Source organism: Erythrolamprus reginae, chromosome 1 (genome assembly GCF_031021105.1).
Source record: "Erythrolamprus reginae isolate rEryReg1 chromosome 1, rEryReg1.hap1, whole genome shotgun sequence".
Classification (NCBI taxonomy): domain Eukaryota; kingdom Metazoa; phylum Chordata; class Lepidosauria; order Squamata; family Dipsadidae; genus Erythrolamprus; species Erythrolamprus reginae.
The window spans coordinates 83,521,667-83,533,471 of record NC_091950.1 but is presented as its reverse complement, the minus strand read 5'-3'; the positions used below and the strand labels follow the sequence as shown (position 1 = coordinate 83,533,471).

General features: G+C 39.0%; 1 protein-coding gene across 2 annotated transcripts in view; it reads right to left on the bottom strand.

Annotated features, from left to right (window-relative positions):
- Positions 1-2,020: 2,020 nt before the first annotated feature.
- IVD (isovaleryl-CoA dehydrogenase) overlaps positions 2,021-11,805 on the bottom strand; it is a 33,019-nt gene continuing 23,234 nt past the window's right edge. For both annotated transcript variants that reach the window (XM_070756724.1, XM_070756730.1), the window contains exons 8-12: positions 10,635-10,728; positions 7,038-7,119; positions 4,661-4,765; positions 3,460-3,532; positions 2,021-2,599 (exon numbers count right to left, since the gene is read on the bottom strand). In XM_070756724.1, the coding sequence (XP_070612825.1) occupies positions 2,466-2,599; positions 3,460-3,532; positions 4,661-4,765; positions 7,038-7,119; positions 10,635-10,728 (488 nt within the window). In that variant the 3' untranslated portion in view covers positions 2,021-2,465. The remainder of the gene's footprint in view (positions 2,600-3,459; positions 3,533-4,660; positions 4,766-7,037; positions 7,120-10,634; positions 10,729-11,805) is intronic.

The window sequence follows — 11,805 nt, the reverse complement described above, 5'->3', positions numbered from 1 at the left end:
CCCCATGTTTAATTACAGCAAAATCAGCTTAAAAGAATAGAAAGAACCCTTTGTATAAAAAGGATCAATATACTCTATAGTGATCTATGAAAAATCTCGTAAGATTGATTAAATGCTTTTTAATAATTATGTTTTTCGTGGCAAGTTTTGGAACCAAGTTCCAGATTAATTTGAATTATTAATAATGCCTTGCTTGATTGGCTATATTATAGTAGTTCAATAGAAGTGATAAAATTATATTATAACAACACTTCCTGATCTTTAAGGAAAAATATTGTACAGTAATTGATTTTTTTGAGTTCAACACATAGGATAAAGTTATACAGTTGCATTTTAAAACTTCATTTCTATATTGAGTAGTTGCTTCCATGCTGCATATTTAATACTTTAAAAAGATGAAACCAAAATTCACAGGCTAATTAATATGTGATATGGAAAAACCGTAATTGGAATATACTATATATGTGCTGCAACTTAACAGAACTGTATTGGAAATTCTCATCTTCAAATGTAATGTACTTCCTTTTAAATATTAACATTTTCAGGAATCCTATATGCAGTCTGTAAAATATATAATTTTTTCATTGAGATTTTCAAATGCATTTTTAAGTCAGGCACTGATATCTAGAACGTAGAATTAATTCAATCATGTGGATTGCACTGCAATAAAAAAAGTTAATTCAGAAGCAACAATCCTTTCTGATTCATGACTTAAGTTAAGAAGGAAAAATTGGATAGGGGTATTTTAAAAAAATGTATACTCTGTGCTGCTAGTTTAGGTCAAAGAAACCACCTGAATTTGTAAAAAGAATTACCAGTTATTTTCCCTCTGGTCAGATTGGCTGTGTTCATGACTTTCTTGATGTTTACTATAGATTTTTCTTGCCTGCCCCACAAAAACTCTGGCATAACATAAAACATTTGGTCCTTTTCCTACTTGCAATATATCCTGCATCAATCAAGGGGAAATTTTCAAGAGAATCAACAATCTCCCAGTGAAGCAGTTGCCTAATACAGTAATACCTCGTCTTGCGAACTTAATTGATTCCCGGAGGAGGTTCGTAAGGCGAAAGGTTCGTAAGACGAAACAATGTTTCCCATAGGAAACAATGTAAAATCAATTAATTCATGCAAGAACCCCCCCCCCTGCAAAAATGGCGCTCCGCTGGGCGCCACCGCCCGGATGTCACCTTTTGAAACAGCCAGGGGGCTTCTCGCCGTTCTCCAGAACACCGAACCCCGAAGTTCGGCAAAAATTCGGGTTCAGCGTTCAGGTTCAGGAGAACGCTGAGAAGCACTGCCGCCCGGCTGTCAGCTTTGCAAAAGAGCTGCGGAGCTATCGGCCGGTCGGGAGACTCAAACAGAGGTGAGGAATCCCAATAGGGAATTCCATGGGCGGAGCTTTGATGTCACAAAGATGTCCTTCCTGGAGTCCATGTTTTGGCCGGCCAGGAAGGACATCTCCGTGATGTCAAAGCTCTGCCCATGGAATTCCCTATTGGGATTCCCCACCTCCGTTTGAGCCTCCTGACCGGCTGACAGCTCTGCGGCTCTTTTGGAAAGCTGACCACCAGGCGGCGGGGCTTCTCAGCATTCTCCTGAACCCAAACGCCGAACCTGAACTTTTGCCGAACTTCCAGGTTCGGCATTTAGAACGCCGAGAAGCCCCCCGGCTGCTTCAAAAGGCGACAGCCGGATGGTGGGGCTTCTCGGTGGCCACCCGAACCCTAACTTTTGCCAAACTTCTGGGTTCGGCGTTCGGGCGGCGGGTTCGTAAGACAGAAAAAGTTCGGAAGAAGAGGCAAAAAATTTCCGAACCCTGGGTTCGTATCTCGGAAAGTTCGTATGACGAGGGGTTCATTTCACGAGGTACCACTGTATTTTAATTGCTCCTGGAGTAGATAGTGACACTCTGACACAAATCAAACATGAAATGGCAGTCTTATCAATAACTGCAAGCTTCATGTGGTGCTAATATACTTCAGTTAACACTGAGACAGAATACACAGAAATACATACCTCACATTTTAACAATGTTTTAATAATAGCCTCTTTAATATTCAAATAGACCTAAAATTTCACAAAACCCGGTAATCAAAGATCTCCATACATTCTGATAGCATTTTTGCAATGGGATGCATTAGAACGCCACTATTTCCAGTCATAAAAGTGACATGTCAGGTGGGAAAATTTAGTTTGGTGATTCTCACATAGGCAACGTTTCAAACTGGATGAAATCTCAATCTTCTACCATAAGACTTGATGGCAGCTATTCACATCTTCTACTTGAAGTGCCTATTTTGTTCCACTGTAATTGTAACAGTTACATGTTCTTAAATTTAGCAGCATAATAATTTTAAAAAGGATAAATGGAGTGGATATCCTTGTATCCAGGTGCATGGTTGAAGATTTGGAAAGAAAAGGCATCCTGGTTTGAAGTTCAATTCTTCTTTACAACAGTCTTATTAAACAAATGCAGCATTAAATGACCGACCAATTATTATTCTGCGCACCTCACTTGTTCCTGCCCCAATTTCATACAATTTAGCATCACGCAAAAAACGTCCCATGGGATAATCATTGATGTATCCATTTCCCCCTGAAATAAAAGAAAAAACCTAAATGTTAAATGAGGGCCAGAAACCCTGATGGAAGGTTAAAAGAGAAGCATTTTAGTCTGGTGATTAAGGCACCAGGCTAGAAAGAGGGAGACAATAAGTTTTAGCTCGGCCTTAGCCATGAAAGCCAAATGGTAACCTTGGGCCAGTCACCTTCTCTCAACCCAACTCACTTCAGCAGGTTGTTGTGGGAAAAATAAGAGAAGGAAGGTAGGTTGGATATGTTTGCCGCCTTGAGTTATTTGTAAAAATAATAAAGGCGGGATACAAATATGTACTCAGATGTTACCTTAATTGGCTAGGACTTGCACTGTTACGTTTTTACCAGTCTCAGCTTGCAGGACTAGTAAATTGAAAATTAAATCTTAAATAATTTAGGTTTAGATTTTTTTAGATTTATATACCGCTTCACAGTACTTTACAGCCCTCTCTAAGCGATTTACAGAGAGTAAGCAATCTGGGTCCTCATTTTACTGAACTTGTAAGGATGGAAGGCTGAGTCAACCGTGAGCCTACTGAGATTCGATCTGCCAATCTGCTGGCAGATGGTGATCAGCAGAAGTAGCTTGTACTACTGGACTCTAACCACTGTGCCACCAAGGCTTTAATAATGCTTATTATAATATTAATAATACTACTGCTACCACTACTACTAATAATAATGTATTCACATGCAAAAAAGCTTGCATGCTAATTAATATTAAATCTACTTGAAAAAAACCCTGAAATTATAAGATACAGTGGTAATCAATAAAGATGAGATGGAAGTAGCTATATAATGATATGCAAACTTTTAATTAGTTGGTCTCCTAGTGGAACAGTCGGATATCTTGACTCTTACCCAAACACTGGATTCCATCCAAAGCAATTTGAGTAGCAGATTCTGCAGAATAGAGGATCACTCCCGCACAGTCCTGAAGGAGAAGACAAGATCACTTGCACTGAAATGGAAGGATGTAAAGCAATTCTGATTTGAAAAACAACCCAACAGAATCGCACATTTATTTCCATGTCCCGCTATACATTTAAATATGGTATACATAATCATTATGGCAAAATTTATTATATTCTTATTAAAAATCATCATAGAGCTGAATCCCCCCCAAAAGAAATGGCAGATAAAAGACAGCTCCATGAAAAATGAAATCAATAAAAGCATATACCTAGAATAAAGAGTTACATGTATAGAAATGATATTAACAATTATTTTAGAAGTGACATCACTAAAGATGTATGGGAATATGTTATCAGATCTGTTAAATATAAAATGAATTAGGATTAGGATCACTCAGGGAAGGTTAAGAGGGAGAAAGAGGAAGTAGAGAGGGATTTCCTAGAGAGCATCTCTTTCCCTGGCTTCTCAAGGTCATCCAATATATTCCATCCCTTCCATTCCTTTATTCCATTACATGAGCAGCATGGCTGCTCATAGCCCTCTGGACAAAGACAGGATGGAAGATTGGCCATAAGTGCTCCAGGTAGTCATGAAGAATAAGGCAACAAAGCTGTGGCAGGTTTTGAGCAATGGGAGACAAGGGAATATAGCCATGTTGTTCATTCTGTGGTTAGAGCCTTTTATTATATTGACTTCTTATGCTACACTACAAATAAATCTTCCGTAGATAGGTGAAAATATATTCCAGCACTTAAAATGGAAAACACTATATTTAAAATATGTTATACTTTTTGCGTCTTCCAGTAGTACTAAATCTTAACATACTCCTGGCAAAACGAAATACAGAAGAAGCTGTGTGGAAATTAAATAATATTTTATAAGTAGGCCCACAATCTGGGAAACTCAGTATGTGGTTTGGAAAGATGGGTAAAAGTGGTTATTATTTTGAACGGATAATCCATTCAGTAATTACTGAATCAAACATTAAATTCTTTTACCTTTTAAAATAAACTGAATTTCTGATAAGTTGCACAGTTAGGAACTTTACTGCTTTGTTGTGCTTTTATTGCTTCTCTGTTTCAGTGCTATGAATAGAAATGCTAAAATAAAATAGAAACAGCACCACAATATTCTCCTGCAAACTTACCTTTGCGTTGATGTGTCCTTGATCACACGCCTTGGCTACGTTATATACATACTGCCGGCATGCCATCAATCGGGTGTACATATCAGCCATTTTACCCTGCATCAACTATATACAGCAGCATAAAAAGGTAAAAAAAGAAAAATGTCTGAAGTTACTGTATTTTCCAATGTTATGTCTAAAGACCTGTATTATATTGGCTTCCATTACTGAACATTGCTATATTCAGACTTATAATAGCAGTAAAGAAAGGAAAAATTAAAAATATGTTTCATTATTGGTATACAGAAGTCAGAAGTAACATACATTTCCAGCTGCTGTCCACAAATCAAAGTGCAAAGTGAAATAGAAGCAAGAACTACTTACATTGGATTAGCAAGCCTTAGTGAAATGTCACTGGAAGAACAGTTATTACCGGAGGAAAACGGTGATAACAATAATTGGATGAAATCCAACATCCCTTAAATCACAGTAGTCTTTGTACTGCCAAAGTACTTTGAAAATCCAGTCCTACTTGTTCTCTAAAAGGGCACTGGAAATTAAATAGCTGTTTGTTCGTTAAATTTACATAGTCCCCAACTACCAGCTATCCTGGACAGTGAGTGTATAGAAGTAATATAATGAGCAAATCTAATCCAAAAGTTGCTTCCCAAAGATACTAAACTTCAATTTAAAGAATATCTGGATATTCTAGCAGTAAAATGCCATATTCTCTTACTCTGAATCACCCAGCAATTGAAATAAGGGGGAAAGTTCAATGATTTTGCACTTTGTCCTCTAGAATGCAAATATCAATATAATTAGTGTGGAAACAAATAAAAGCCAATTAATCCAAAATCTATTTAATATGGTTCTTTTCCCCCCAGTATTTTTTTTATTTTTCTCCACCTTAAAAGCATACATACAGGGGGGGGGGGGAGTATTTAGTCAGACAGCAATTGTGCAAGTTCTCCCACTTAAAAAGATGAGAGAGGCCTGTGTAATTGACATAATAGGTAGACCTCAACTATGAGAGAAAACATGAGAAAACACATCCAGAAAATCACATTGTCTGATTTTTAATGACTTTATTTGCAAATTATGGTGGAAAATAAGTATTTGGTCAATAACTAAAGTTCATCTCAATACTTTGTTATATATATAGTGTTGGGCGAACCCAACGAAGTTCGGGTTTGGCGAACTTACCCGAACTTGGCGGCGGAGTTTGGGTAAATTTGCCGAATCCGAACACTTCAGGAAATAAAGCCATGCACCAGGAAGAAGTCTCTGTGTCATCAAAGCTCCGCCTCTGGAATCCCATTGTGGGATTCCCCACCTCCTTTTGCTTGCAGCGCTGTTGCGGCGTCCTTTTCCGTAAAAATAACAAAAAATTTTTTACAGAAAAGGATGCCACAGCGGTGCTATAAGCAAAAGGAGGTGGGGAATCCCACGATGGGATTCCGGGGGCGGAGCTTTGACGTCATGGATAGTTCTTCCTGGCTGGCTGAAATAAAGCCATGAGCCAGGAAGAAGTCTCCCTATCGTCAAAGCTCCGCCCCCGAAATCCCACCGTGGGATTCCCCACCTCCTTTTGCGCCTCCCTCCCAGTCTCCCAACCGGCTGACAGCTCCCCGGTGTTCACCTTCCTCCGCCGCCACCGGCGCCCAGCTCCTCCTCCTCTTCTCAGCAGATGACAGCTGGGCAGCGGCGCTTCGCGGTGTTCGGCACAAACGGCGAACTTGAACCCTAACTCTTAAAATAGTTTGGGTTCAGGTTCGGCATGCCAACACTGCAAAGTTCGGTACAAACCCGAACTGTGCAAGTTCGGTTCGCCCAACACTAGTTATATATAGTGATGGGTGAACCCAATGGTGTTCGGGTTCGGCAAGTTCGGATGAACTTTACACAAAATTCGGCTGAACCCGAACGGGGAATCCCACCAAGAGATTCTGGGGGCGGAGCTTTGATGTCACGTATACCGGCAGGTTGCTAAGGCCGCCAAGGTGATCACTTCCTGGATTCCATGGAATCCAGGAAGTGATCACCTTGGTCTCTTTAGCAACCTGCCAGTGATGTCAAAGCTCTGAACGCTGAACGCGACCCCGAACTTTGCTCGAAGTTTCAAAAAAAATTGGGTTTGTGTTCGGCATACCGAACACCGCAATATTTGGTACGGACCCAAATTTTGCGAGTTCGGTTCGCCCAACACTAGTTATATATCCTTTGTTGACAATGACAGAGGTCAAACGTTTTCTGTAAGTCCTCACAAGGTTGGCACACACTGGAAGTAATAGTAACATGTCACCTCTGCCTTTAATATTGTTCTTATTGATGATCAGATACTAGCCAACTATTGAATTCTTCCCTGAAAATTAATTGGTGTCACTTTCATTATGCTTACCTGGAAGTGGCCAATTTTCTGCCCAAATGCTTCCCTGATATGCAGATACGGAACAGCATGGTCTAGCACTGACTGCATGAGTCTGCAAGGGAAACAAATGCCCTAAAATTGATTTTACGAATTTGTAGCATATCTCTGGTGGCCCATAAAAATTCAATGAAAAACATAGTGAATCCAGAAAACCATGAAACATTAAGAAAAACCAGAAAGACAAGCAGTACACAGTGATTAAAAGAAATTGACAAAATATTAGGAAATGCCTTGAACCTACCATGCCCACTTAAGCATTTCAATAAAATAGTATACAGTGTTCCCTCGATTTTTGCGGGGGATACGTTCTGAGACCGCCCGTAAAAGTCGAATTTCCGCGAAGTAGAGATGCGGAAGTAAATACAGTGTTCTCTCGATTTTCGCGGCTTCAAACTTCGCGAATAGCCTATACCACGGTTTTTCAAAAAATATTAATTAAAAAATACTTTGCGGGTTTTTTTCTATACCACGGTTTTTCCTGCTGGATGACATCATACGTCATCACCAAACTAATAATTTTTGCAAATAAATTAAAAAAAATAATTATTGTTAATAAATTATTATGTTTATAAATATCAGAATCACTAAGTGTCTTATTCAATGGTGAGTAACAGTAATAATGGTGAGTAAATGGTTGTTAAGGGAATGGGAAATGGTAATTTAGGGGTTTAAAGTGTTAAGGGAAGGCTGTTGTGATACTGTTCATAGCTAAAAATTGTGTATTTACTTCCGCGGAAATTCGACTTTTGCGGGCGGTTTCGGAACGCATCCCCGTCGAAATCGAGGGAATACTGTACACCATTTTTGGCTATGGACAGTATCACAAGCCATCCCTTAACACTTTAATCCCCTAAATTACCATTTCCCATTCTCTTAACAACCATTTACTCATCATTATTACTGGTACAAATGCTGGGGGGCGAGGTGGAGGAGGAGGAGGAGGGGATTATCGCTTCCAGCTTCTCTGTATAATGGTTCATTAGAAGACTTGGTCTCTTGTGGTTTTCATTCTGCTCATGGAATGCTGAACTGCAGTATTACCGTCTTATGATTCGCTGGTTAGGCAGCAAGAAATTATAGTAGGCTGCATTACTCTGCAGATAAGAATAAATTCAAATTTGACCCAAATACAGTGGTACCTCTACCTAAGAACGCTTCTACTTAAGAACTTTTCTAGATAAGAACCGGGTGTTCAAGATTTTTTTTGCCTCTTCTTAAGAACCATTTTCTACTTAAGAACCCAAGCCTGGAAAAATTTCCCAGGAAATTTGAGAGCAGCACGAAGACCCGGCCAGTTTCCTGCCATTCCCCTGGGTTTCTCTCTCTGGCACAGTGTATGGGAGGCAGTCTCGCACCGGGTGTATGGGAGGCCTCAGAGTCCCTCTTTTTTTAAAAAAGCCTTAAAGTTTTGGATTTTTTAATTCACCTCACCTCACCTTCTTCCTTCGGCAGCGACTGTCCTCCTCCTCGTCTTCCTCTTCCTCATCCCACCCAAATTCAGAGCTTTTATTTCTTTCCTAATGGGTTTGCACTCATTATTTGCTTTTACATCGATTCCTATGGGAAAAATTGCTTCTACTTACTGTTCTGCCGGGCTCTATGGTATGAGTTTCCCAAAAATTCAAGGGTACAAATTTCAGACACACACACTTGAAAGTTCAAAAACAATGTTCTTTATCACAAAATTCAAAAGAAACAAAGTGCCCTTTTTGTATTGCAAAGAGCACTAGTCCCAAAACAACCTGGTAGTCTGTACAATCCCCTTAATCAGTCCTTAAGTACTTAGTTAGCAGCTGTGAAGGAACGTCACGGCCCTCCTTCTTCCACGAAGTGAAACACATACACTGCTCTGCTTTGGTTTCAAAGTCGTGAAAAATCAACAAATAACGGCTGGAAGCTGACCAAGGAGAGATTCAACCTGGAAATAAGGAAGAACTTCCTGACGGTCAGAACCTACCAGCGGACATTGTGAACTCCAATACTCTGGACATTTTTAAGAGGAAATTGGACTGCCATTTGGCTAGGATGCTATAGGGTTCCTGCTTAGGCAGGGGGTTGGACTTGATGACTCGCATGGTCCCTTCCAACTCTAACAATAAATAAATAAACAAAATAAATAAAGTCCGGAAACAGCAAGGCACGGTCCTGAAGAACAATCAGATAAGCCAAGCCAGCACACTGCTATTTATATCAGCAGCTATAATTACTGGAGCTCCACCCAAACACAGGTGGCCTCTCTTATCTCCTGTAATATTTCTTCAATTGGTCTCTTCTATGCATAATTCTGCGCATGCGTGGGTCTAACACTTCCTCATCCGAATCGACCGAAGTTAATGGAGATTGGCTTCCTGGATTGTGTGCCAAGCCCCCCTCTTCCAAGTCACTCCCACCTTCTTCTTCATCTGAGGAAACTGTACTACCTGATTCTGTCGGCAATAAAACAGGCCTATGACATGTTGATGTTTCCCCTGCATCCACCTCCACATTCCCTGGGGCAGGAGCTGGGCCAGAGCCAACCACAACACTTACAAACTTTTCTACTTAAGAACCTGGTCACAGAACAAATTAAGTTCTTAAGTAGAGGTACCACTGTACTTTGTTATGGTGTCTTATGCAAGGTTTCTGTATTGTGCAGCTGCAGTTTAAAGAAGTTTAGGCGTTTCTTTTAATACCTTATGTTAGGGGTCCCACCTGCAAACCGGCTCCTGTTACTCTGGGATCCTCTTCCCTGAACAATCCCCTTATTTTGGTGTTCAGATTATGCTGCCAAAGTTCATCAGAAAAGAGGCTATGTTTGGCAGAATGATTTTTCTTTCAAATCAAGCAGTAACATAACCGCACAAGTCTCTTGTCTCAAATCTTTAAAAATAATACTTAGAAATGACAGCATTGTTTTGGTGGAAAATCACTCTGGTGATGATCATTTCATTATTTCATACTGTTCTGTAACCCTCAAAATGAATAAGTGTCTATGTATGTATGTATGTATGTATGTATGTATGTATGTATGTATGTATGTATGTAAGTAAGTAAGTAAGTAAGTAAGTAAGTAAGTAAGTAAGTAAGTAAGTAAGTAAAATGAAGTCTTTCAATGTTGTCAGTCTCCTTAAAAAGTAATGGACAGTATTTATCGGCAATTCATGAACTGAATGACTCCTCAAATTATTAGAGGCAGACATTCTATGCTGACAGGTGGGCAGCAACTAAGAATGGTAGAATTATATCAGCTACTGTTTTCATGTATCTTAATAGAAAAAAGAACAACTGCACTTGTAAGTCATTGCTTTGAATAAATCACCTCAAAGCTATTAAAATCACTTTTTATATGCTCCTGGAGACAATTGTGAGGGGGGGGAGGAGTAATTCTGGGTTGCTTAAACAAGTTGTTTAAAATACTTTTAAAGATAAGGGAACTTAATGTAAGAAAAACAAGTAAAAAGATTAATTGAAATGCAGGAATAATTTCTCATGTGAATACTACTTTGCATAAGGAATTATTATCACCAACTGAGAGAACTGATGAAGTATCTCAATGTTCTCAGAATAATAAAATAAACTCATATTTACCCCAGTGGTCCACCGCTCAGAACGAGTCTCTCTAGATCCAAGCCACTCATCAATACATAGACTCCTTTACTTAATTGTCCCAATATATTCTTAGCTATAAGAAAAAAGACAAGTTGGTTACTTGTATAACTTCAACACTGGTTCAGATAAAGAAATATACCATGGATAGCTTATGTATAAGCCTACATATAAACAGTGGTATATGATATATGTAGAGAGTTACATTTTTAACCAATAGTAGTGTTTAGCAACAAAGAAAAAGTACTGTTACAAACCCCCTTTCTTACATATCTTGACAAAAAATAATTAAACATGCACAATTTAAGGTTTGATTTCAGTGCCATGGTGATAAAGTCAAATTATAAATAAATTAGCAATAATGGAAACTTGTTGTGTCTAAAATGAAATCAGTCAATTCCAATATTAAAAAAATACAGTAGTAATAACCTGGTTTTAAAAACATACCAAAGTAAGTAACAATACTGAAGGAAGTGTACCCATTGTTTATGCTGATATGCAACTGTTGAATCAAACCCAAGGCTCAGCAATTGATGTTATTCCACAATATATATATATATAGCTGTGCGGTTTGCTTAACTTAAATGTTTTCCTCCCTTCCCCAGCATAAGTAGAACAAATAGTAGCAAACTGTAAATTATGTAATTACATGGAGCGGGTGCCTTTTTTGTGAAATGTAAAAAAAAGAGAGTAGTGTCTTAATTCTCTGAGCAGAATACAAGATGAATCTTTTGAATATGTTTTTGGTCTTTGCTATATGACCTAAACATATAATTCGGTGGATGCTTATGGGGATCAAAGCAGCTTGTGTTACACCCACTACAGCAGTGTTTCCCAACCGTGGCAACTTGAAGATATCTGGACTTCAACTCCCAGAATAGCATATGTGACACAAAGCCATGGGTGACAGAGTTGTATTTCTAAAATGCATTTTGATCCAAGTGAAAGAACTCTAAAAGCTCAACATGTCAACATTGGACAACAATGGAAGTGACCCTGGAGATCAGGGAGGTTAGCAAGAATACTGGCATTTAGTAGGACTGCTGCTGTCTTCCACTGAGCTAAGAAAACGGAATCTATTTTTTACAAAAAGGAAACGACAAGTTCTCAATTCTACCTAAAAAGATGGAAGCCAAGAATCCACTTTACTGCC